We start from the raw sequence: 27540 nt of genomic DNA on the forward strand, positions 1-27540 counted from the left end.
CATCTTAAGCGATTTAAGGGAAGAACATTTTGTCACCAGTTCTCAAAACTAACCATATATCTTTGTCATTCATAAGTCTTCATCATGGTGGCTTCACAGCAATTAACTTAAGCAGCAATTAGCCACCCTCCTCATATAGGCTAAGCTTCTAACATTAAATAAATTGGATGTATATTAGGACAAGAAAATTAACTTTTTTCAAAGTGGGCCAAAGACTGGGGATGTCTTTAAAGCAGGCCTATTTCTCAGGTAGAGAGAGCTGCAGAGGGAGTGTGGAATCTGATTGATCGACTGACAGACAGTCAGGCTGCAGGACAGCTTTGATCTTTATAAAGGACATCCCACACAAATCAAACCAACAGAGGCACACGACTATAAGTTGCTAACTTAAAAATCAGTGGTGCAAGTTCTCACCAGAGAGCTGGTATAGCTGGGATCGGAGGTGTCATCCTGAAGATAGCGGGACAGGCCGAAGTCTGACACTTTACACACCAAGTTGCTGTTGACCAGGATGTTGCGTGCAGCCAGGTCACGGTGGACATAATTCATCTCTGATAGATACTTCATCCCTGCTGAGATTCCGCGCATCATCCCCACCAACTGGATTACAGTGAACTGACCATCGTTTTGCTGAAGGACAGAACAAATGAAAGTGGTTATTTAGATATTATCTTTGGTGTCATTAACATAAGTGAGGATAGCTGCAGGACAGGGAGAGAGATTTCAGCAAATGCTAATGTAACTTCTTTTAATGACAATGAACTAATTATGATGTTTTTTTGCTGTTTCAGAGAGACATTCCTGACTGATTCTATCTCTCGATTGCAACCAAAAATTTCAGGCTATTTTAGTTATTTGGAATATCTAGGGTTTGGATCTTGTTCTCTTTTCAGCAATGTCAATGCACAACAAAGGATGTACGATTATTGTTATTATTATTATTACTATTTTAACATTCTCTGATGTACTATGCAGACAACATCTAGCCTTGATGGCCTCGGAGTTGAAGTTGGCATGAGAGCTGCCCTCTGGGACCCTTCTCCACAATTAGAAAAGCCTAGCAACGCATTCCTGTCACCACAGTCGAGAAGTGAGGGCACATTCGGTGGCAGGGGAACAAGATGTGCTGTCACACCTAGAATCTACATAACATAAAGTGACAAACAGCCTAACCTACATGCCTTGTTCACCTGTGTCAGCGTGACACCCTTCGTCTTTCTAAAGCAGGCGATTATTTATTTCAGTATCCAAGTTCCTTCCTTCCCCCCCTATTTCAAATCAGTTGTTGCTTACACTTTGCCATCACAAAACTTATATCCTGAGCCTATGTCTTGCCTTTCGGTTTCTCTTAACGCCTAACATACTAGATACGAAAGAAGATGGATTCCTGAAGCTGATTTTGCTCATTGTGGGTGTAAGAGTATTGTTCCATTGTGAAAGCAGGCATCCATCTCTGTAACATTCACACATGGTGCCCCAACCTTTGTGTGAATGCTCTGAAGAACAAGCTTTGAACCCCAACGCACACTAACAAATAAGAGGGTAGAGGAGATCGATGGGAATACAAGTCGGATGTGGCGGTTAGCAAAGCCAACTTCAAAGGGTCCCTTTAAACCCACCCTAGATCAAAGTGGAATAGAACACCAATCCATGAGATTGAAGGAGCAAAAAAGCGGGTTGAATATTGATTAAGCTGTATGTCCGTTCAATCCCGACAATAAAAGAGAGAGGGAAGAGCTCATTAATAGCTCGAGGCATTAACGGAGAAATTAAAGGATAGGACCAGCTACTGTGGAAATTTTCAAATTAAGCATGATTGAATCATGTTCATTGTCATGAATCATATTCTCTGTGTGCAGTGAATAGGCTCAGAAGTCTGACTTTAATTTCTAATAGGGAGTATTCATAGCCTCAATTCCTTTTTTGGGCCTGTTTAACCATTCATTCCCAGTTTGCTCTTCAGTTCCATGGTACATGATTTCCATTCTTCACCTGAATGAGTTTCTCAGACTCACCCAATGAGGAGATATCAACACTCAAGGCATGATAATATTGGTAACATGGTGACAAAACAGATATGAGATATCAGAGCTCGCTTATATAACTATGACATGTTTGCCAGTGGTTATATTATACTTTGGCATGTAATTGTTCACAAAAATCACTTACCCTGAGGAAAGAGTCAAGGGCACCGTTCTCCATAAACTCTGTGACAATCATGACTGGACGACTCTTAGTGACCACGCCTTCCAGACGGATGATGTTAGGGTGGTCAAACTGGCCCATGATCGATGCCTCAGACAAGAAATCCCTCCTCTGCTTTTCCACATAGCCAGCCTTTAGGGTCTTAATGGCTACGTAAATCTCCCTCTTACCGGGCAGCTTCAGACGGCCCTTGTACACCTCCCCGAATTCACCTGGGGTGAAAACAAAGAGAGGTTCAGTGTGGTTGTACTGTCAAGAATAAAACATGATCAAGATATCGGGCAAAAACTTAGCAGAGTTGATTAGATCTAAATTTATTTGGTTATCAAGCCAATTTGCATCCCTTGCTTCTGGGCAGAAGTGTTAACCAGGGCACGATAGATCTTGATTTACTCGATATCAGACATGGTAACTGTTGTCCAAAACTGTTAAAGTGTTGCTCCTTCAAGATATTACGAACAGTGGGGCTTCTCTGACTCGCAGTAGTAATCTATCTTAAAAAAGTCTGCCAAGTGCATTCATATTCCCCAATCAATGAACAGGCAAGCTCTATCCAGTAAATATCTGGAACCAGTTTGATTAATTATCACCACCTTGGTGTCCTGCAGAGATACCACACAGTGAAATCAACAAAAACGGAAATCTTTAATTAGCTAGTCCCCCTGCATCCTTGCCCCTATCCTATCTCTGTCACTTCCTCACACCTAGCTTGCTGAGTAGGCCGGCCTGCAAGAGCTATTCCAGGCCTGGTCTCATTACTAAGCGTATATCATCCTCTGTATGAACCAACACATATGGCACCAGCATGCCTCCATGCTGTAAAGAAGGTGTGCTGTTCTGATGAAAAGGACACGTTGGAGACACACTGCACGTAATAACGTGTTTCAGCAGGTAATCTACTATTTGTTATCACAAGTGTACATACAGTAGATTTGAGAGCTTTTACTCCACCAGTCTTACCTGGCATTCATCTCAAAGCAATTGCCAATTTGTTATTAATCAAAGAATTTGTATTATCCCGGATCCAGGATTTACAACCTCTATGTTATTTTCTTAGTTTGTGCCATCATGACAACTGATTATGTTGAAAATGTCATTATTTATTTTATTTTTCATTACTTTTTACTTTTTTACTTACTTTTACCACTGGGCTTTAGCACAACTGTTCAATACACAAAAAACTGCCAAAGGAATCTCTAAAAGCTAAATTCAAAAAGTGATTATAACACATCTTCCAACATAGTAAAACTCATCAATTCAGTTAAATACATAAATAAATTAGTTATATTAATCCAGTTTTTTGTTTAATTTGCTTGTTCGTGGTCTTCTGCCACATTCAAGTCAGGTCAGAAGAAGAAGAGGAACAGGCTGTAACTGCTTCGGTTTGAAAGAATTCTTCATGTGTTACTGTCTGGAAGCCCGACAGCTGAGCTCATTTGGATTTATGAATACAAAAACAACCATTAACATCCTATAGCAAATATTTCACACTCTTTGTCAATGTGTTGGGTTCCATTAGTGTGATTTTTTTCGTACCCTGGAACACCACCATCAGCAGATTTGCCAGACTCATTGCCACAATTTATGATGCCATGTGGAAGATATCACAGCCTACCAAACACTCCCACATATCCTACCTGTAATTACCACCAGCAGGTTGAGGTGATTTTTGTTTTTTTTTATTACCGTTGACAGTTTGTATTTACTCCCAGATAAATTTAGCATCAGTGGTCTGCCTACCACTGACCTCACACTAACCAAAATAACACATCCCAAAATATATGCACGTTGCAGGCAATCGACAATTGGACATTAGATGTAGGAAGGTCCCTTTACAGCAAAAGCGTTGTTTTGAAAGGACATGTTTTAACAGCTCTCAGAATCCAACTGGTGGAGCTTGTTTTGGTCATGTGTGTCTGTCAACAGTGCTACTGCTGACATAAAGGTAGTGTTGCACTGAGGCAAGTGATGAAATCTTCTACACAATCAATCGTCATGTTGGCAAGAATTAGGAAAATAAGGCCTAGGGTGCAACTGGGATTATCTTTTAATAATGGAGAGGCAAGCACAAAACCTATACTGTAACGTCTTTTTTTAAAATAAATTATTGAAATAAATGACAAGGGGTGATGCAAGGCAAAACATGACAGATCACACATGAGATCACTGAGAGGAACCAGAGACAGATAGAAAGACACAGAAAGACCAGGGAGGAGGCCGCAAGGCTTGAGTTATTTCTGATGCCATTAGGTCCCAGGGTAGCTGGCCTATATGCTGCGACTGCACTTGACACAGGCCCTTACATGTTCACATCACATGGGGCTGCCAAAGGGGCTGGGCTTTCGGACCTCAGACAGATTCGGGCTAAACTTGTTTGCATACACAAGCACCCTATACATAGCACACTAGTGGGAAAAAAATGCATGAAAACACGAGAACCCAAGTTCATATCCCCCCTGTACACATGTTCACAACTGTATCTGCGGCAGCGTACCTGCACCGATCACCTCCTCAATCTTCACAGTTGAGACGTCAATCTCCTTGGCAAACTCACGGACAGCTTCGTTGGGGTCTTCATAGGTAAAGGGGTCAATGTAGATCTTCATCCCCGGAGAGCCTGAGAAGTGGGTCGGGCAGCCCAGTGGGGAGGGGCAGTTAGACATGTCGGCTCGCAAAGAGAGTTCTAGAACAACCAAAGTGCTCAGTGAGCATTCCAGAAGAGGAAAATGTTTTTGTTGTTTTTTGATGTCTTGTGAAAATGGCTGGTAAATGCACTCACACTTCAAGTCACTTCTTAAATCACAGTGTGACACAGCATTACTTACAGTCACTACAAGCTCTTAACAGTGGTAAATGATGATGACTCCATTTACTCTATGGTCCTTGTCAGAGGCGGGAAAGAACACTACAGCATGTAAATGACTATGAATTAACACATATTGCACACATTTAATAACATGTGCGCACCATTACAGAAACAACCTCTCTTCTGACTATAGTGGACGGCAAAATGGTGGTTTAATGATTTAGTATTTGGAAGCAGAAACAGGGAGGGAGGGAGAGAGAGAGAGAGAGAGAAAGACAGAGTGAGAGGGGGAGAGAGAGAAAGACAGTGAGAGAGAGGGAGAGAGAGAGAGAGAGAGAGAGAGAGAGAGAGAGAGAGAGAGAGAGAGAGGAAGGATATAGAAAGAGTAAATGTAGACAGTTTTTTTTCCTTTTATCCCTTACCCTAGCAGTCTCTGCTCTTTGATAGTGGTAGAACCAATTTCCCCGCAGCCTTTCCCTATAGGAGCTCATAAAGAGATAAAACCACCACGCTATCAACTGGCTCTTTATGCTGTTCTGCGATAGGTGAACTCAGTTCACAGACTGGAGATGTCTGCAAACGCAGGACAGATTGTTTCTAGATCGACAGGCCAAGTGGGAGGGGTTGGGGGGGAGCACTGCTAAACAACACTTGTAAACACATTCACTTCATGTTGCCACGGCACGGACATAGCGGCAAGCAAGCAGACGTCAAATCATCATTTCCACATTGACACCCAAGGGCAGACCTCCTCTCAGAGCTGTTTAGTCAAAACCTTGGCAGCCATGATTGGAATAAACCCATCTCCATCAAGTCAATTTGTGCCTGTTCATTTACATGAGCTTCACAGGGAGAGGGAGGGGCCTCAAGAGACAGAGGGAGAGGATAAGGTCTGGTCTTGGAGGGATCAAGGTGCCTCACCTCGTTCTTGACTGGAAGCTGATTCTAGTTACTGCATTAATTGCCTTGAACCTTGTCTGTGTGAATGTAATTGCTGATTAGAGATTCCATACAGATTGGATTTAAGTTAATCCATCAGAGGGTTTACAGCTTTGCATGCTATAATGACATTCTATTTACAAGTGTCGCCAAGCAGCTCGCTCCAGCACCGCTGGGTGGGACTCTAAATCTCTGCATGAAACATATACAACAGCAAACACGCAGTCTGCATATGCTTACAGCCACAAGCACACGTGCACATCCGCTCACGTACACAAGCACGGCACACGCACACACACTCTCACAACATATTTGAACCCATTACTTTTTAATCCATAGTCCTGAGCCCACTTTCATGTATAATTTAAAATGCAAACAGTTTATCTCTCTCCCTCCCTCTGGTGTAGCCATGTTTAACTGGACTCATCTTTTTATGGCCGTCAGATAAAAAATAGATTCCTGCTTTAATATTTCATTGCTCCTTGATCTGAGTGTATGGAGCAAATGTATCCTAACTCACGATCTATTTTTACCAACATATAAAACAACAATTTTGCGTGGCGACTGCAATGACTAATGGGCACATTATGCATGGCTATCATACATTACCCTTTTCAATTAAATGACCATATATAAAGCATAACTGGGCAAAACAGACAAACAAATTATCCCACTGAATTTACATCTATACCAGGATTGACCAGGATTATAAATTACTGTTTACTGCATAGCACTTAAGCATGTTATTTTCACCAATGTCCAGCATTTACCCTGCTATTAGTCTGCTCTGCTCATTTACTGAATGGTCCTAATGTATCCACAAATCAACCCAATGGCACTAATGCTTACATTAATCTATTACCGGCATTGGGTAAAATCAAATTGATTCTTGTAATACACAGGATAAACATTTTGCCTAAGGACAAACAACACCGTCAAAATGAGACAGTGGCTTTATAAAGGATGATCTTTTTAAGCTACAGGTATTCTTAACATTATTTTGCAAAAGCAAAAATAACCTCTTCGAAATTATTTTTCCTGTCAATATTTGGGTTTAGCAATTTTACTATAAAGCAATATACTTTATGTGATTATTCAGTTTGAGAAATTAACATAAACAACTGCAATACACTGCAGGCCTATAGCAAATATATTCCCACTTCATGTGGTCCAAGATACACACTAATCTATTCTGTGGCCCTGTGAATATAATGAGATGAGTTTACTTCATAAACACAAACTAATTATCCACCGTTTGATGTGAGGAAATCATTTGTCAGATGCACACTGAGGCTTATTAGTAGGGAAATCATAGAAGGAATCACAAAATCATGTGGGATTAACGGTCACATCGGTATAGATAGTAAAATGTTAATTTGGGTTTATCAGGCATGCAGTGCATTCTGCAAATCTTCACTCTGTGATAAAGATAATTCTGATGAAAAAAAAAAAAAGTTTGAACTATAATGGAAATCACTATTTTGGGGGTTGGTGTCAACAAATCTGTAGATGGTGGCAAGTACCTTTTTTGCTTTACCACAAAACCAGTACAGTTAGCTGTTCTTTACATATTTTGTTTACACATTTCATTATCTTACAAAGGCATGAATTTACATGCAGCAGATGACCAGATCTGTTAACTGCATTTTTAATCCAATTGTCTGTCATCGCAAACATCAGATGCTGGAGCACATGCAGTATACTAGGATATAGTGTATATTAAACATGCAGTGTGTGGAAGATGTCCGTAACTGTTTGTTAATCACCTGTTGTTGACAGGCTGTTTATGTGTTGATAAGAGCAGAGGGGAAGGAATGGATGCTTTGGGATAAACAGGTGATGCTCTCAGATGCAGGGAGGTGTGTGTAATATGTGTTGATAGCTGCTGGTGATAACTACTATGTACTGAAAAAAAAAAAAAAAAAAAAGGGCACCCGCGGAAGGTTATTTCTCCACATCACACAAGCAACACTTGATATACAGGTGGGAAGGGTGTGTGTGTGTGTGTGTGTGCGTGTGTGTGTGTGTGTGTGTGTGCGCGCATCTCATGACATCAAATCCACTAGGGCAGTGCACGGTGACCTCCATAATGTTTAAATTCTGGCATCCGTGACTACTGAGATTCAACCCCCAGCTGACCTTATGGAAGGGAACAGCATGCATCTTGAAGCCTGTTACATTAGCTAGGGCGGAGATAAACTAATCTACGGAGACATCGCTTGATGTGTGCGGCAACATCTGGAACAGTAGGCAGCTGGGATTGGAGTTTCACCCAAAACAATTGGCTGAGTGGCCCTGTTTTATTGTTGCGCTGAATACTGTAATTACAAAACTGTCAGTCAAATCTTGAGAGAATAGAAGAAAACAATGCACCACGGGGTGGGGGATTACATTATGAGTGGTGGCGTAAGGGCTGAAGGAATAAACCTATGAATAGGATCCCTTATCAGTGTTTTATTTCCCCTCCACTTCAAATTGCTTATTTGATAATTAGGGCTGTAAGCGTCTCTCATCTTTTGTTTATTTTTCCCACTTATGTTAATTGCATTTGGTTCTCCCAAAGATAGCCTGTGACAAAACCGGCTCTTCTGAGATTTACCACAGAGAAAGGGGAGCCATTTTCTTCTGCCTGCAGCGTTTTTAATGAGCCCCCGGCTGCCACTGCTGTAGCCGTGACACAAAGTAACTGTGTTGAAACGCTTTGCTGTGTCAGGCTCAACAAAACTCTATCCCCTCGAGTGAGCCCCTTTTCAGACTGCTAGGTCGGCAGTACATAGGGCTTTCATTTGAGCTACAAAACTCATACACACCCTTTCGCGTGTGAGTGTGTGCGAGGCTGTGTGTGTGTGTGTGGGTGTGTACGCGTGTGTCCCTCTAGGCTGCTTCCCCTCATCAGTCAGTGCCTGGGGAGTGCTAAAAACATGACTCAATCACGGCTATCTTCCAGCCCTGAGAGATGAGTGTCAGTCAATGTCATGAGCACGGGAAGGGAAATGTCATTTACATTCACAGAAGTTCGCTATCAAAGGCGTTCTTTTCTTTAGCCAACATCCCATTCATTCTACAGTATGTATGATTACATACTGTACATACATTCATACACACACACACACACGCACACACACACACACACACACACACACATATCAGCAGCAGACTAGCCAATATTATTAGCCATTAAGAAATAAGAGAACAGTTTAATTCACAATATCAAAAGGGGTGTAGGCTGTGGTTATAAGCTGCCCTTTAATTAAACTCACAAATTATTAAGGAGTATTAATAGAATATAATACAGTAGAATAGAATAGAATCATATTTCATCATCATAATCGTAATAAAACCTAAAAAAAAAAAAGTCATATGGGAAACATATGTTGCCCCACTCTCGGTGGAATGAGAAACACATGTTTATCAACAACAAACATCATCGCAAAATAATACAGTATGTCATCAGATATAGGCTACAGGTCACTGGACTCAGAGTAAATCATTATGGCTAACTAGCCATTAGAGCAAAGACTCACCTCTTCCTGTGCTGTAATGCTGCAACTTGTCACTGTACACCGCCTCTTTAGTGTATGCCCGTTTCCTGAGGAAGAGAGGAATATTGAGAGAGAAAGAGGAAAGAGAGAGACATAGAGAGAGAGAGAGAGAGAGAGAGAGAGAGAGAGAGAGAGAGAGAGTTGACAGGATGAAAGGAAGCTTAGACGCGGCCTTATTACAGTCGGTGTATTTCCGCATGGCCTGAAGATGACGTGGCTGAAATTGAATCACTTGCGGAGGGTTAGTGATGGCAAATGAAGTTTATGAAAATGAGCTGATTTTTAATTAGACCTTGATAGGATCTCGCTGCTTTTCATCTGTCTCCTCTGCCTCCGCATCAAAAGAGCCTGGCCCATTTGATGAACACTTATTTGCTCAAAGTCGCACACAGCACTGCGGAAAATTCAACTTTCATATTTCTAAAGAGGAGTGAGATGGGAATGTGACAATGTGACAAACTGTGGGAAAATGAAATTGGTTCAGCTTAAGTAAGTTAACAGGGCAAAGTGGGAGCCTTTGGGTTCTCTGCGGAATTGAATATTCCATTTCAAATGTGTCAACTGTGCTGACCTAGCTTCCCTTCCCATCAAATCAATTTCCTCCTCTAAACATATGTGTATCTCATAACTCAAAGCTTTCTATTTCCACTGTCATATAGCCAACTCAAGCCTTGTCAAGTTCAGGACAGCCTCTCCACTTACCTTAGTTTAGACAGCATTAATATAGAAACTGGCCGTTGGGAGCCCAGTCTGCCTCTTGCTTGCTGTATCATTACGCTCACTGCCTGTCTGCTGTCCGCATGAGTGTGTTTGTGGCTGAATATGTCCGAGTGTGTGGGTTGCGCTTGGCATCACTGTGTGTATTCCTCCCTTTCAGACACCTGTCACACATGGAGCGATGCCTGCGAGCGAGTTCAGGCAGTCGACTCGAGCCGCACTGACACATACACGCGTGACATACCTCATGCTCCACACATCATACACCAAACACACCCTCCCAATTTGGCGGTCTATTTAAGCTGCAAAAATGTCCCATCTCTCCCTCTGTTGTCAGTGCCGCCGCTGCCCTGCGTTGCTGCCTGCTCTTTCAGCCCCATCCACTGCCCCAGCGTCCACCTGTAGGCCCTGGATAAGGGGGTAATGTATCTACTCATATTTACTTATCACCCCCTAATAACTATATGTAAACATTTCTACAGGGAGTGATGAGCCTGCAATCTAGTGCCAAACTACGCTGTAATAAAATTTTAAATGTGAGTTGTCTGACTGAAATAGTGATTCTACCTGGTAGTCAAGGTGGGTCTGGACAAGGTGGTTGAAGTCACATCTTTGTCACATGTCACATGTTTCTTTTGTTTCTTTTTTACACATGTCATTGTTTATTATATTGTTTTGCCCCAGCAGCTAGTACATGATCAGCTGTCCTGGTGGGGCATCCCTTTTTGACTTGGCATGCCAAAGGCTTCCTCCGTCTACATTTTTTTTTTTTCTTGGGAATTTACTTTTTTTCTTCTGAGGGTCTGCTGCTGCTGCTGGGGAGGTAACCTGTAGGAGTACTTCTTTCCAACACGCTATTTTGTGTCTTTTGTTTCATTTTGTTTCCTTAGGTTTTATTTTTATTACACATAATAATGCATAATTTGTTTTGTGATTGATTGATGATTATTCAGATCTAGGCAGGCTCTTTGTTCAGGTACTGTATATTCATTATGGCAAGGATCTCTTTAAGTACTAACTTATGGACAGACCAGATTTGAATCAGTTATGCACAACTGCATAATGGTAGCAGAGGCAATTTCACAGAATGAACAGTTTGCCTCTATTATTTGTTAATGAAAACCAGGTATCTGGGCACGCATGACATAGTGGGATACCTGGTGGTGTAAATCAGATCCACAACATGCTGTGAAAAGTTTTAATTGTACACAAATGAGCATGGCGGTCACAGCACGAGAACCAATCACATCTGGGCAAAAATATGATTCTCCAATTCTCCCACTGATTACATTCTTCCTCCTAGCTCCCCTTCAACTTAGAATGGATGACGCATAGCACTGCCCTGTGTCAGAAAAGCACTCTGATAACCAGACAGGCATAAGCCACACCAATTTGTTGCCAAACGCTTTGGGAGTTAACACATTAACATTTTTTTCCAATGGTCCGAAAAGGTGGCTAATTTGTTGCTAATTGCTTTTGAGAAATAAAGTCACCTGGGAGCGTCTGAAAAGTAACTACATCAAGTGAAAAAAAAGTTCCAGGTTGGTAACAGTGTCTGCATGTAATGCAAGTGACAGAGGGTGGAATGTGAGTACCTGCTACAGACGATAGAGATGGCCACCAGGGAGACAATGAATACCACTCCTGCTGCCGCTGACCCCGCAATCAGGGGAAGCTGTTCCCTCAACTCCGACTTGAAGTCATCTACATAACACACAGAGACAAAAAGGGAATGGGAAAGGCACGGATAAGGTTCAGGGAGAATGTGTGTGTATATGTGGAGGTGTGTGTGTGTGTGTGTGTGTGTGTGTTATTGGGCAGAGTGAACACAAAGACAAACAGGGAGATGTGGGGAAAAGAAGAAAAGAGGCAGAATGGTTAGACTGGGTGTACTGATAAATGAAGAAAACATATAGATCTCTCAGTTGAGAGGTGCTGAATGAAATCCAGTCAGCTTTAGCGAGCCTGACTGACAGGCTGCATTTGATAAAGCGGGAGAGAGGCAAGGGAGGAGAGAGAGAGAGAGAGAGAGAGAGAGAGAGAGAGAGAGAGAGAGAGACAGAGAGAGAGAGAGAGAGAGAGAGTGAGAGAGAGAAGCATAAAACCAGAAGACAGAAAAAGTGGCAGGGGCTTCTCAGTGTTTCTCTGCCTCCTCTGTCACTGCACAGCTGTCAGAAATGAATGGACAAGAAAGTGCACCTTGGAATGTTGTATGAGAAGTTCTGAAGTAGAAGCCACACACTGCCAATCACACACACAGCCCGAACCTGCCGTATGCAGCCGGAGAGCGGTCGGTGGCAGCTGAGAGGACAGCCAAATGACTGTCTAAAAACACTACACTGCAGAATACTCAGTCATCTTTTTGTGTGCCTGTCTTCCTTCGACTTTGGCACCAGCAAGCACTGTAGTTTAAGCAATGCGAGATTTAGCATGCTGCAGGCAAATCAGCAGCTTCTAAATCCAATCCCCCGTGCAGAATGGGCCTATTGGATTAAAGTGATAAAGGGAGAACTAATGCATCTTCGGAGCAGAGAGAAAGCCAGGATATCTGAAGAAACGCAATGTGACAGGAACTGCTCACTCTTTTAACTTGCACATTTATCAAGTACGTTTCAGCCAAACAGTGTGAATGATGTTCCAGCTGCTCAGGCTTGCAGACAGTCCTCCTGTTCTCCTTTGATGCATATAAGGTGTCCAGATAAATCTCTCCTTCTCCCATATGAGAATGAAGATTTTCCCCGACAGCCAGAAATCATGCAGCTACCTGTCCCGGCAGTAAATAGGCTCCTATTACAATAAGTTAGTTTTTGATGCCTATGCCTGTTAGAGACCTGGAGAGCTGTGACATCAGTCACCTCAATGATGGACCAATCACCTCTCTCTCTCATCATGCCTGCCAATCAAATCCCTCTTGCGGCAGTGTGTGTGCGCGTGTGTGTGTGTGTTTGAGTGGTATGTTTGTGCTGGCAGAGGTAGTGAGGGGACACCTTGTGGAGGTGTATGAAAACGTGATGACAGGAAGACAAAAAGGATTAGATATTTTGAGGAGAGACAGGAAAAGGAGCTGTGGTCGGGGGACACAGCTTGACGAGATGGGAGAGCAGGGTGACAGTGGAGGGGGAGGAGGTGGCGGTGCTGTGGGTGTGATGTCGTCAGCTCTCTAGCGTCTGCTGCTAATTGCCTTGACGAATGTCGTGCGATGGCAGCGAGCCAAAGGATGAACCGTAAGCACTGCTTGTGTGAGCGCGTGCAAAGGCGTGCGCGTGCGTTTGAGGGACAGATAATTTGCAACCATGAGGGAGAGCAGAGGGTCCAGGACTACGCCGCTACATCTGCTCTACACAGGTAAATAGCCACACTGATCATCTTCATCATCATTACTATCCTCCCCATCTTCCCCTCCCTCAAGATCATCGCCGTCTTGCTCATCGTTATCATCTTCATTAGCACAACACCGTGGAAATGTCACTGCTGTCTTTGATATAATATGATCTATCCTCACAAAGCGTAGTGGTCCAAAATGGAACAGGAGAGCATTGCTTGGGCCAATCACAAAAATTTTACACACAGTCAAATGATTTCTCCATCATTATGCCTTCATTTCAACATCATTGTGACAGCCTTTTAGAACATAGAGGAGTGGAATCGGAGGGATATGTAGTTGGGTTTGACATGGGTTTTCATGACTGATTATGATATTTTTTAGTTACTAACGCTGCTGATGGCTGACATTTTGTGCCAATTTTAAATACCTTTGTATTTGAAAATTATAATGCAAAATACAAGAAAAAAAAAAAAAACTGTTACAAGAGAAAATGATGTTCTAACAAAAAATAGAATAAACACAATCGAACTAACAGAACACAGCAAATGCAAATGCAAAAAGAAACAGAGGTAGAGAAAACTAATGACACCGATTTCAATATTCAAGAAAGCAGACACTCTGATGTCTGATATAGAAGTAATTTGATGTCAGTTTAATCCTAGTTTGTAGACATTATTTTGTATGTAACACCACCACCACAACCACAAACATGGCTCCCCATGCCGACCTTGCCAGTGTAGCAGGTGTTACTGCTCCTCTTCAGCTCCTCCCTATTCCAACAACCCAAACCCTCCCATGGCAAAAAATTAATCACATCAACCACTAATCACAGCTACGCATTCTGGGATAGTTCTCCAGCAACAGAAGGGCCGGGTGAAAAACCAATTAGCTAAGCATTTTGGATCAAGCACAGTTAGTTGCACAAACAAAAGACACTCAGCATTTTACATATTCAAAGCACCCACACACTCCAACCTGACCGCGAAGGAAATTAATTTAGCTGTAGAAATAGAAGTGCAATCAAACATTACGGTTTCTCTCCATCTCACCTACTAATAATCATGCAACCATACATACAAAGAGAGAGAGAAAGTGAGAGAGAGAGAGAAAGAGAGAGAGCTGTTTCTCTTGGCTCGGCCGTCCTTACCATCTGTGAGGGTTTGGAAGCACATCTTGCTGCTGTATTTGCCAAAGCCAGCCACGGTCCGTGCCCGCACCTGTACCACGTAGACGGTGCCCGGCCTGAGGCCTTCCACACGTGCAGTGTTAGTTTGGCTCCTCAGCGTGGTGGAGTTAATCTCTGCATGGTCCTGGAGGGAGAACCAAACACAGGAACAAGGTTAGGGAGAGCACGAAACCTCACAGGGAGGAAAGCTGTGGTACAACAAGCAGTGGTGGGAGCAAAGGGTGAGATGTAAGACGACAAGTTAATCAGACGTGCTCAGGAATATAGCATCCCCCCTCCTCTGCCACAGACACACACACACACACACATACTAACACACACAAAGACACACAGCATCTTCAACTCATATGTCGATACACATACACAATATGGTAATTAAAGGCAATCATTTCTTGGAAATTACAAAGACCAATAGCTGTGTCTGAACAGTAATAGAATGGTGTTGCTTATTTGTCTCTTCAGATGTGCTTTATGAGGCAGTTTAATTAGTGCAAGAGGTTAGAACATTACATCCTCGTCTTCTCTGCTGTCTCAAGTAGGTGGCATTTTAACCCTAGAACGCACAACATGGGACAACACACACACACACACACACACACACACACACACTCAGCCATAAATCAAATCAATCACTGGAGTACACGTCCTTTATGATCCATGTTGTCAAATTTGCGGTGGTGATAAAACAAGTAAATAAATAAATACATAATTTTTATGCAAAACCTCAGAAAGTTCAAATAAATGTGATAATTTATGATCCTCAAAATCAAGATAATTAAAGGATTACCTTGAACATCAAATGAGTACATGGATTAATTAAAAAGAGGTAACAAAGAGACCCTCATTCATCAAATTTCAAAGGAAATGAATATTTGGACCCACGTTGTCCGTTTTAGGGATAGTCATACAAAGATATGTTTTACTGTAAAAGTAAAAACCACAAAATTGAAATAAATGTATTTAATTATAAAATACAATGGACCTGTGTTATGCATGGGGTTAAATATGATGGTAGGCCAATTCCACTCACAGAGAGTATTTTATTTTTTCATGAACAGGAATGCTTTGAAATCCTTTGTGCAATCAATGTCCGGTAGAACATTTTATTTATTTCCCCTCTTTTCTTATGCATTGTTTTGAGATTAAAGACGAAAGTACCATGCAAATCTTTTTGTATCCTCTCAAAACGTTTCTTGTCATATCTATGTGCATCTGTGTGTGTATGTCTATGTGGGCTGCATGCATTTTTGTGTGCACCATGTTTGGATGTTTTCATGCATTTGCCAGTGCCCTCAGGTTTGTGTGTTTGCCTGCATACAGCCACCACTTACAGTGTTAGGTTTAGACTATGGTACTAGCCTGCAAATATTGTAGCTACAGTATGTCTGTCTCTCCAGAGAGCCAGCCAGTCAGTATGCTGCAGTGTAGTTTGGGGGCTGCTGGAGGTATCTGCTACGGGGGATCAGTAATTACTTAGGCCTGTCACCTTCCCATAACCCAGAGTGAATATGACAGCCAGAAAATAAGACTGCACCTACACTACACCCACCGCTGCAGGCTGCTGATAGCTAGATGCAGACATAGAGTGAGAGAGAGAGAGAGAGAGAGAGAGAGAGAGAGAGAGAGAGAGAGAGAGAGTTGGAGGGGATGGGGTTGAAGGAGTAAAATTCCTTGTGTCAGTAAAATAGTGTAAAGAGAGGCAGGCTGTTTTTTTTTTTTACTTTGGTAAACATACTATTGCTTTATGTTGGACAACGGCACATCATACATGTATGACTACTCTGTGAGAACGCCGTATGAAAATATGAGCCACCTACGGAGGGGAACGAAAAAATAGCTAGAAAAAGAAGGCAGGAGGAAAGGAGGGAAGGGGAGGAGGAGGAGGAGGAGGAGGATAGAAGATGATGGCAGGAAGAGATAAGAAACTCGAGGCAGAGGCAGCCCACACTGAAATCATTATCCAATCTGATTGGTGTAATTGAATCATTCCGGTTGCTCCGTCATTGAGCAGATGAGGTAAACACAGCTATGAAATCTGCCCCCCCATATAATGATGTGTGCAATCACATTAGCTCATATTGGACACTCTGTGCTTGATGAAGACAAATGCTAGCTGGGCTTGGGATGGGAGTGCATCACACCAACAGGCTTTCATTCTATCACAGAGAGGGAAGAGGTGCCTGCGAATGGGATGCAAGATGTAACTGGTTTAGAGAGTTTAATCATTTTACAGACCTTTTTGTCCATTAGATCACCCAGCCTGTCATCTCCACACTGCACTGCATACAAATGATCTAGCATTTGGAAACTTGACTTTAAAGCAACACCTTGTGCATTGAAAGTACTACAAGTTACAGAGAGAAAAGTCATGAAGCCCCATCAAAGGACTGAAACCCCTGCTTCCAGTGTGGACAGTGATTAACCAAATTCCCCTCAGGGATCAATAAAGTATTTCTAATTCTGATTCTGATACATTTGAGGGTGGATACAGAGAAGAAAGCTGTTTATCTTTGGTGTTTATCAGCTTCTTCCATGATTGATTATCTCCGCTCCTTAGTGGTAAACAGAATGCTATTGGTCATAGGCAAAAATTCGCAGGTCAAAAAGTCACCAAATTTGAACTATCACCATCTGCAAAGTGCCCTGACCCCAGTGATCATGGTGATCTCATTGAAATGAAATGAAGTCAGAGCAAAATATCACTTTCATCTATCCTAGTGTGATGGCAGCCTCAGACGACCCTGTCACTCACCATCTGAAGCAGGAAGCAGTCATCACTGTGGCTACTGACAGATGCATTTCTCTTCAAGCTGTATTTTGCTTTTCCTTTATTCTATAAAAAAACACTCTTATTCTCTATTCCGAGTCTTATGAGGTCCTTGCTCTTTTCAACTGTCCCTGCACAAACATAACATTGCCTAAAAAATATTCAGATAGGTATAATATAAAGATAAATTGAGGACAATATGAATTTGTTCAGATAATTTGCAAGTAATTTGGACTTAGTGACAAAATGATGGTTTGATGGTGATGATGGTCTGTGGTTTCGAATGCAATGATTTGTGATGCAAAGTGAAAAGGCTCTGATGTTGGCGACAGGGAACCTTGATTTATATGATCCCGTCGTCCTTTTGCATTCAGTAGGGGAACATTGTGAGTCAGCATCAATGCACACTCACTCTCAGAGGGTTTATGGTCCACTTCAACTCTCTGATAATTGGTTTGGGAATGCTTACAACATGGCAATCCCTCCACGTGAACACCCAAATGGAGCCGGAGTGGACAGAACGAGTGCGTTGCGGGTGGAATGAGATTGAGCCATATTCATCAGCAAGGACATGGTTGAGTGAACAAGGGCCACCTGGGGTCGGGATTGGCCTAGTTTTGCTATCAGTCATTCTGTAGTTTTCAGGACCACACCCCCATCTGCTGACTCTGAATGGGAGACAGGTGAGCAGACAGATGGCAGAGAGCCAATCGGGGAGTGTCCCTTGAGAGAGCACCAACCAGGAGTGGCCCTTTCATGCTGCCAGTCAAATGGGGATTATTTGACACATATACACACCTACATCTGCCGCTTCAAAATTACCTGGCAGGTGGCAGCACAGCAGGTTTGGGATAGCCAATGAAAGGCCATGCCAGGAGGGACCTCCAGCGATGAGAGGTCCACTCCTGCTGCCAGTCAAATGGGGATTAGGAGGACCACACCCTAACTTGCTAAATTAAGACAGGGTGGCAGGTGGGAGGGCAGATGGGAGAGAAGCCAATCAAAAGCTGTGCCAGGAGTGACAGATAGGAAACGCTGCAGGTATTTTGGTCTCTGCAGATCACTGAAGCACATGGACAACTGAGGCGAAGGAGCCAAGAATGATTTTGCTGAAAGTCATCGCCTTTTTGGTTATTGTCTCTGTTTCTGTCCCATGTTCTGCATGATGGCAGAGGACTACGGGTGTCATCTGTTGACTCCAGTGCAACACACACCTTTCACACATGTTCCAGTAGAGAAGAACCCCAACCAAATAAATCTCACCCTGTCCCCTCCATAAAAAACCTGAGCCAATAGTGCATGTGCCTGAGTGTGTGTGTGTGTGTCTCAAAAATGCCAACCCCCCAGAATGGACAGCATGGCCACCTGGCACAAAGACAGACATGGTGGGATACCATGTGTCCTCTTCACAGGCTCACACACATAATCCAAACACACACACACACACACACACACACACACACACACAAAGAAAGAGGGTGAGAGCTCATGAGAGAGAACATTCAAATATTATGTTTGTAAAGTGGAAATGAAAGAAGGAAACCTCTTCGCATTAATGCTCCAAATTAAAATGTATTGCCTACGGTAAAAAATGGGATTTTATTACCAAATGCAAATAATTACCATTACCTCATAAATTTAAATCTAAGCAGAAAATTGCAATTATTTTTTCTTGCATGGAAATACAAGGCAGTTGGAATCTTATTTTATAAAGCATTTAAATGTCCTAATCATTTTGAAAAAATAAAAAATAAAAAATAAGAAAGTTAAAAAAAAAAAAAAAAGTAAAAACACAACAAATTACAAATTATATCACCATACTGGGAAAAAGAAATGACTTTGTTAACACTGTGCTGCTGCAGAGCTGCCCGCTAAACTCCACTGAGCTGGTGAAAATAGAGATGTGAGGAACCATCTTCATCAGGGAAAAAAAGAAATGAGTGAATTTTGAAGGAGCAGAAAAATGGTTTCCATTTGGACATTTTTTTTTTTCTTTTTCTTTTGCTGCCACCTCTTTCTGAGAGCGGCTCTTTGCATGTATTCTGTCCACCTGGGGACTAACAGGCCTGCTTGACAGAAACAAAGAGGGACAGAAGAAAAAGGGGGGCATGTCTGAAGGAGAAAATATGAATACCCCAGCTAGGGGACTGAGGGAACTCTGCACAAGTCCTGCTTTTCAGTGGTTCCATTAAAAATCTAAACATGTCTGTACAACATCTGTGTGTGTACTGAAGTGCTCTGGTGTAGTCTGAAGGCTGACAGAAAGAGAAGGAAAAAAAAATAGTAAATAATTTGTGCTGGCTTTTCTAAAGAATCACTAATTGTATGAGGAGCACAAGGGGAATTTCAGAGTGCCAAAAATGCAGATGGTGCCATGGTTAATATGTTTCAGATCATGTTGACATACTTTTGACTTGCATTTGCTTCTTCGACCTGCCCAAAAGCTGCATAACAGTGTTGGTGTAGTTCAGAGAGGACACACACACACACACACACACACACACACACCTCTTACTGACACAAGCACACGCACATACGCTTCTCTCTTACATCAACACACACTCACACAGCCATCAGTACCCAGAGCCAGTGGCTGCTTGGCTCCAGCCTTAATGGAGGGCCTGACCTCTGCTATGCTGAGTTATTTCCACACGCCCCAAATTTTCAGGGAAACCAGAGGAAAAGAGCATGAGAGAATGGGAGTTAGAAAACGACAGAATGAGACTCTACTTTTTCTCTGCAGACTTTTAATTCATTTCATCAGAAGGCGGGCTGAAGTGGGGAGTGAAGTTGAGTGAGCCGCCTTCAGCACTCAATACCTTTTTTTTCAGGTCTACTTTCCAAAAATGCGTTCCTTTTATATATCGCTGTCCCCCCACCCCCACCATCCTGCGACTGTCCACCATGGGATACAGTGAACTAAAACTTCAACCTCCTGACACACAAAGCCGAAAGCCTGCTGTCTGCCCTTGTTGGGCAGTCTGTTGCTGACTGTTGCCTGTGTTTTCTCCAGGGTGTCCCGCACTATCAGCCCTCGCCGGCCTTCATCAGCAGACCAGCGGATTTCACTGCATGAAAAGTGGAGTAATCATCGGTAAGCCACCCTGTGCATTGCTGTGCATAAGCTTCAGGTTAACAACTTGATCACAGGAATTAGCTTGCCTCTGTATGCAACACAGATAACTGCCCGGAGTTGATGTTAATTGTGAATTTCTGGAAGGCTGAATTGCCCGTCGGTCAGTGAGAGCATTCTCATTGGCTGTTCAGCCTAAGCAAATCAGGGAATGAGAAGAAATGCGCCAAAATGTGTCCCAAATGGAAATTCAGAGGCATCAAGTCAGGGTCCAAATGAATTTAACTAAAATGTTGCCTACTGAGATTCTCTCCTGTGGCTTTTGGTTTTTCGACGGCAGCACAGATGTACTCTATACTGGGTAGGTTATAGGTACGTTACTGGAACATCAGTTTTACTTTTCTATCAATGCATATATAATGAAGTCACTGAATATCTATTTTTGAATGTCTACACATTTAAAACTCTGTTACACTCAATCAAAACCATTAAGGTGAATTAATATATTTGATTGACTATAAGGGCAATTATGACTTTTGTAAACTTTCCACTTTGGTGGTTTTTGTCTGAAAGAACAGAAGAAAAATGAGTAAGGTCAAACCGGGTGTTGCTAATATAGCAGTATCGACCAGTGGTAATTACAGCTGTCAAATCTCAGCAACAGCATGATGTCTGCTGTGATGTTAGTATATCTAGAACCAGAGTTCTTCTGATGTACTGCGTGTCTCACTAAGGTAGCAGACAGCTGACGTGTGTTTGTAACACAACAAAGGAAATCAGGAAATGTGTCCATATTGTTCAAAATGGCAAGAAAGCAAGCTAACAGAGAGAGCTAGTTAAGAAACCCTCTTCCATGAGCAAAAGACCAAAGGCTGACAACGCCAATGCCAGCAACTCCTCACCTGACATATTCCCATTTCATAATGAAACTGTTTGAACAGACTAAGAATGGTGTGAAAATGACAGCTAAATGCTCTACTTCCTTTGGTGTCATTCCACTATCCCGAGGCTGTAGATTTGCTTTTTTAAAGCCGCTGCTCCTCCGGGTGCGGAAAGTTATTTTCTCTCATGCGGATGCAAATTGCATGTGCATGTCAGCCATTAGCTGTAGTCTGTGTGGTGTGGTCATGTACAACTTTTATCAGGAGTCGTAAGGTGACACAGAGCAATGTGACCGTGCACGTCTTTTGGCACTCGTTCTTTAAAGTCACCTAGGTGTGTCACGGACTTAAGGAAATTCTGGTTGAACTGTGTGTGAATGTTCAGCCCAACCAAATGGCGAACACGCCCAGGTGTTCTTTAACAAAAAAGTATGACAATATTCTATGCTGCAGGATAAATTGCTATTATATGAGGATATGGGAAGCTTCCTGGGAGATTAAGTGTACTGCTCGACAGCTCTCTCCTGTGCTAAGAACCAACTGACTGCATTGGGCATGCTGAGACAGTCAACTCCAGAACCATAACAGTGTGACACCTCAATGATTAATATCGCCATTGCTGAGATGCATAAAAAGTAGGAGGGAAAAGCAAGGCCATTTTTATAAAAAGCCTCAGATTTTTTATGGTGGTATTATCCAGCCTATAAGTTCTCCATGGCTCTGGGTAAAGCGGGCAGTGTGCACGGGAGTGTGTTATAGCACGGCGAGAGACATCCCTCCATAATTGCCTTTTATGACTAAAAGGCCACATCATCACTTCATGGCTGTGAGGAACTTCCAGATTTTCTGGATCTCTCAACCATTGAGAGAATCAATGGAAAGCTGGCAGCGCTGACCTCGACGGAATGCAATTTAATTCCCCTGCTTTCCCATATGCAGCATGCGGGTGAAACTTAAGTATGCAAGTAACCCCAGCTACTATGTTTGAGGCTCAGTATTTATGTAGACATGTCGTCACTTTGTCGCACGCCTGAAAAAAGGATGTAAACTTAATGTGCTATGGAAATCCCCCACATGGCTTACTTTTATTTCATTTTGGCCAGAATTTGCCATGACTTGCTTTTCAATTTCTGGTCAAGGTTGGCGCAACAATGTACTGAGACACAAACACACACACACGCACAAGTATGTCAAACTACGGTGACAGTGTGGACTGCGGTAGTGGGTTGAAGAGAAGTCTGTTTAGAGGCAATAAAAGGCCTTGTCAGGTTCAAAACACAGTGTGTCAAAGAGGACCACCGACGCGGAAATCTCATCTCCACAGCCCAGTATGTCACCAAGCAATCACTCTGGCTCATAGATAGACAAAAACACAGTCAGGTATGGGGGGGGATGTGAAAAGGTAGAGACTGAGGTGGAGAAAGCGGAGAGCGCAACCTCTCTGTCACCTGAATCACCCTGGTGCAATTAGCAATCTTATCCTCGTTAATTCATTAATTTGTGATTACGCTGCACTCATCTATTTGTGTGGGGACACGCTACATAAACATCAATAGGATTAGGTTTCATTGATATTCATGAGCTAATAGAAGGCTGTATAAGTGTTATTTACACGACACTAAGCTGTCTGGTTAGATAAGGTTTCTCAGGGCCATGGCAATTGGATTCAATTTCATGACCTGAGCAATGCCAGTGGGGGAAAACAGCAAGCAACTCATCAAGTATTGAATGACTAGAGTTTCCGACTGCAAACATAATTTAAAAACATGATTTTTGTTCCAACGTAACAGACACCATTCTAAGCTAGAACTGTGATTATTGATCTATGAACCACCGGAAAAATGACTGTGCGAAATAAACAAGTGAACTGCAAAAACACCTATGATATTAACCTCAACTGATTTTTTTTTTAATCTTTTATTTGAAAAGCAGAACACGGGTGAAAGTGCACCGAGTCTCCAAAAAAAAAAAAAAAAAAAAACTCTTCACATGAGATGACAAAGGCAGGGGAAAAGACAAAGTGCACCCATGACGGCAACCTTGCTATACCTATCGATCAGCTTTAGGAGGACAAACAAGGGCCCAAACAAAAAGCTGGAGGCCCCGATCTCTCAGTATAATTATGTCCAAGGCCTTGGGAAAAGCCTACAGGTCAATACTGGAGCAGCAGAGACGCTGTAGGGTAGGGCTGGTGGCTTAATAAAGCAGCCATATTGTGTGGGAGCAGACGGGTCGATGTGACTCCCCCCAGACGCAATGCATTTTCACAGCGGGATGGGCTGCTTCGCTGTGCAGAGTGGGCCTGGAGCAGAGGTCAAGCTATTCACTTCATCAGCAGCAGAAACCAAAGAACAGTGGGAGAGATGGAGTGAACACACTGAAAGAACATATTATCAACCCAGGGGATTCCTCCCTTGCAGATATCCAGGAGAGTTTAGATTTTGGGGGCGGTATATGCAGTTTGTTATGCATGCGCCGAGTTAGAGACACATGTAGCATTTAAAGGAGTTGGTTAAACTGGACGGACAGAGACAGACAACCAGATATGAGAACATACACACACACACACACACACACATTCACCCTTGACCTACCTTCTCATAGTAGCGTAGCTCGTAGTCCAGGATGATGCCATTGGGCTGCTCAGGTTGTGGCCATGACAATGTGAAGCTATTCATGGTGGAGCTGATCTGGTGCATGATGGGAACTATGGAGGGAGCTAGGCAAAGAAAGACAAACACACAGTAAATCAGCACCTTGTTTTTTTTTTGTTTTGTTTTGTTTTTTTTTTCTGTCATTCACAACTTGCATAACCCCCTATAGCCACAGGTATGTGCATTCCATTCCATCCTACCATTCCAAGCCTACAATTTGGGGGATGCGGTGCTCCTTTTCAAATAGGTAGACAGATTTTTTGCAGTGCTTTTGTACACACCAAATGGGCTGGCTGGAACTTCTGCACGGCTTCCAAGTTTATACAGTGCAAATGCCAGGCAGTGGAGCTCAGACAGTGACATCTTGGAGACTCTTGGCACAGATGATCACACAACTCCATGAGAGATCCTCAAGACATTCTGGAGTTTTCTTTCCACTCTACATCGCTAATCTCCCCCAGGACCAGGCGTCCCACTGATCCACATTCAGTTTCCTCATCCAAAAAATGCCACAGTTGCTGGAGGTGCATCAGTTGCAAGCGCTGTCTCTTTCTTTTCATCAGCTTTTCTGAGGGAAGGCCTTTTGAAATTGTAATAATCTAGATCTACGGCTGCAATAAGCAATGTGATGTGGTATTGCAGAATCATGGCAGTAGTTGTTTTGGCACAATTTGATAATGTCAAGACAAGAAAATATATATATATATATATATATATATATATATATATATATTTTTTTTTTTTTTTTTTTCATTCGTACAGTTCACTTTCCTGAACTAAAAAAGGCTTTATTCCGTTACTGGTTGAAAAATGTACATAAAAGTGAAATAAGCAAGCATAACATAGCACATATAAAAGGGGGGTGGATTATTTTGAAGGGGTCTTTGAAGTCTGTTGCCAACTAAGGTGGAAAAAAATGGCAGAAAACTCCAGCACTTTTGCCAAGACGTAGTAGGAGTAGGCTGAGGTACAAACTTAATTTTGGATGCCAAAACTGCACTTCACCACTGAATTTGTACTGACACAACCTTCTAGGGCACTTCACGATGCCCAGTTTTGCATAAGCAATGTCATGGTGAACCACAAAACTCCTGAATGTGTCCATGCTAGAAAAAAAAAACGTACTACTTCACCACACCGGATATATACTGGTATGAAATTAGTGCTCAAATTTCAATCTACTGTATACCCAGAGAGATAACAGCTAGATAATTTCTTATTAATACTACACATTGTAAAGCCTTACATTATGAACTGCTCAGTGCTATTCACGATAAGATACCCTTTGGAATGAAATTCAATCTCTTACTATGATCTTTTTGGCCCGGCTGTACAGTCTATTCTCCCTTTCAGCCCCAGTACACCTGAGCACACACATATTAGCCGTCAATTAACCCAGAGACTCTGCAATTTCCTGCTCGTTCCATTGCTTTTGTCTTCCACACTGTCATCCTTCTATCATCCCCTGCTCCTCTTTTCTCTGAGCAGCATGTGTGTGACTGGACAGAAGGAGCACATCATCTGTGATAAAACTGTGTGTGTGAGAGAGTGTGTGTACATGTGTGTCTGGCTGTGGTAATGAAGATGAAGGGCAGAATGGAGTGACAAAGATTTCCCATCTTAAATCTCCAATTTGAAGGTCAACGATATAATCGTAAAAAGCCAAAATAGGCTAAAATAAAATAAAATTAAAAAAAAAAAAAAATGAAAATAAAAAGTACAAATGCTTTCTTCTCTTTTAAGTCCCGATCCATCATTGCAGCATTTGCCACACCCTGTTGAAACAATGCAACCTCCTCATGGCTTTATTTACTTAATAACAAATTGGATGCAAGACATTCTGTTTTTCAATCTCTGTTTACTCACTCTGTTTGGATGCTACAACATGTGACTGTGACTCATGAGTTTTGCATCCGCAATGTTTGTCAGCACTGGAATGAGAGAGTATTTAAAGCTGATGCTGCTAAGTCGCAATCCTCGAGATTCTCATTTTTTTTTTTTTTTTTTTAAAGCGCTCGGGAGAAGCATCTCAATAAGACCCGGGATCTGCCTGCGCGTTCATTTGTTTGTTCATTTGTTAAATTGTTCGCTCATGTGTAACACTTTTTGCAATACGCAGTGCTTAGGGGAACTGTGATATGCACTGTTTAGGCGGCGCATACCCCCGAGAGCCATGCATAACGGAAACATAATGAGTGCTCATATACCAGGCTGTATACTAGGCTGTAGAGACGCAAGAATGGACAGGTGTTTTGTTGCAGCCTGCAGACATTCACATACCAGGAAGTATCTTGATGATTTTCTAACTATGTCAGTCAGTCAACGCACTAATTAAATATGCTGTTTGGGGATACTGTTAGTTACGACAACACAATATTTTCATGTTAACAGGTGCAGTTTTTAAAGCCAGTGTAGTTTCACTGACTCCAGTAATGCAACTACATCCTGCCAGGGCTCTTGTGTATTTATCTTTGGTAATCAGCGGCCCTTTCTGCAGTGTTTTTACATTGAATGCGCAAATTCAACAGTGTCACCGGAACTGCGATGTCTCCTTTCTTGCATTTTCTCTGAGAGAAGCCGTTGGAGGATGTTTTTTTTTTTTTTTTTCTCTGTTCAGGCATAATGGCCATCATTAGCCATACTAAACGCCAAGTTTTTTCTTCTCTGTACCCCTATCAAACTGCTGTTGCTGCTGCTGAAAATGTACATTGCTTCCTGTGAGCCAAATGTTCTTTTCCCCTAGAAAGACCTACCCAATATCAATGCTTTTACAGGTATTTACAGCTTTGTGATTAATTTTGTAAAAAGGTAAAAGTTACTAATCCAAGACAGCCACCAGCTGTTAATCACATATTTATTGATGCTTATAACTCAGGAAGCAATACTGGTCTTATAAGCAAGTTAAACTAGGCCATCACACCCCCGAATAAGGACACTACAAACTCTGTGAGACAATGATGGGAAGAAAAGCCGGACATTGAAATCAACAAAGACATGTGGCTGAATGCATGAGAAACACATCCTCCACCAACTGCCAGACCTGGAGAGACTTCTGTTGGAAAAACTTGATTCGCTTTTTTATCGCTCCCAAACAGAAGTCTAAACAAACTGGCACTCTGCTACCCTGCTGGAGGGAATATGGAGAAATTATAGATGATCATGCTCATGTTTTTTCTGGTCTTGTCCCTCTATTCAGACTTTCTGGAAGGAAGTAGCCACAATCATCTCAAACCCCTGGGTTTTCCTTCTATCTTGGATATATCCCTGACAGGCTAAGTGAAGATGATATCTACCTTCTAAAGATCTTGCTGGCAGCGAGTAAAAGGCCATTATAAAACACTGGCTTCAGAAAAAAACTGTCCCACTGCTGGCCTCTTTGTCAATATTGTTTAACACCTACATCTTCAGAACAGATTCCCTACTCCATACGCCTCCGAATAGAACT

General features: G+C 42.3%; 1 protein-coding gene across 2 annotated transcripts in view; it reads right to left on the reverse strand.

Moving 5' to 3' along the window:
- Positions 1 to 27540, reverse strand: part of ephb1 (EPH receptor B1) — a 168537-nt gene that overhangs the window by 21762 nt on the left and 119235 nt on the right. Inside the window, exons 6-12 of one of the 2 annotated variants that reach the window (XM_030074415.1) lie at positions 24036 to 24160; positions 14682 to 14844; positions 11805 to 11913; positions 9475 to 9539; positions 4700 to 4822; positions 2170 to 2417; positions 415 to 630 (exon numbers count right to left, since the gene is read on the reverse strand). In XM_030074415.1, the coding sequence (XP_029930275.1) occupies positions 415 to 630; positions 2170 to 2417; positions 4700 to 4822; positions 9475 to 9539; positions 11805 to 11913; positions 14682 to 14844; positions 24036 to 24160 (1049 nt within the window). Of the gene's footprint in view, positions 1 to 414; positions 631 to 2169; positions 2418 to 4699; positions 4889 to 9474; positions 9540 to 11804; positions 11914 to 14681; positions 14845 to 24035; positions 24161 to 27540 lie in introns of both variants that reach the window. The other variant, XM_030074414.1, reaches the window with a different exon arrangement.

Source organism: Myripristis murdjan, chromosome 17, assembly GCF_902150065.1.
Source record: "Myripristis murdjan chromosome 17, fMyrMur1.1, whole genome shotgun sequence".
NCBI lineage: Eukaryota > Metazoa > Chordata > Actinopteri > Holocentriformes > Holocentridae > Myripristis > Myripristis murdjan.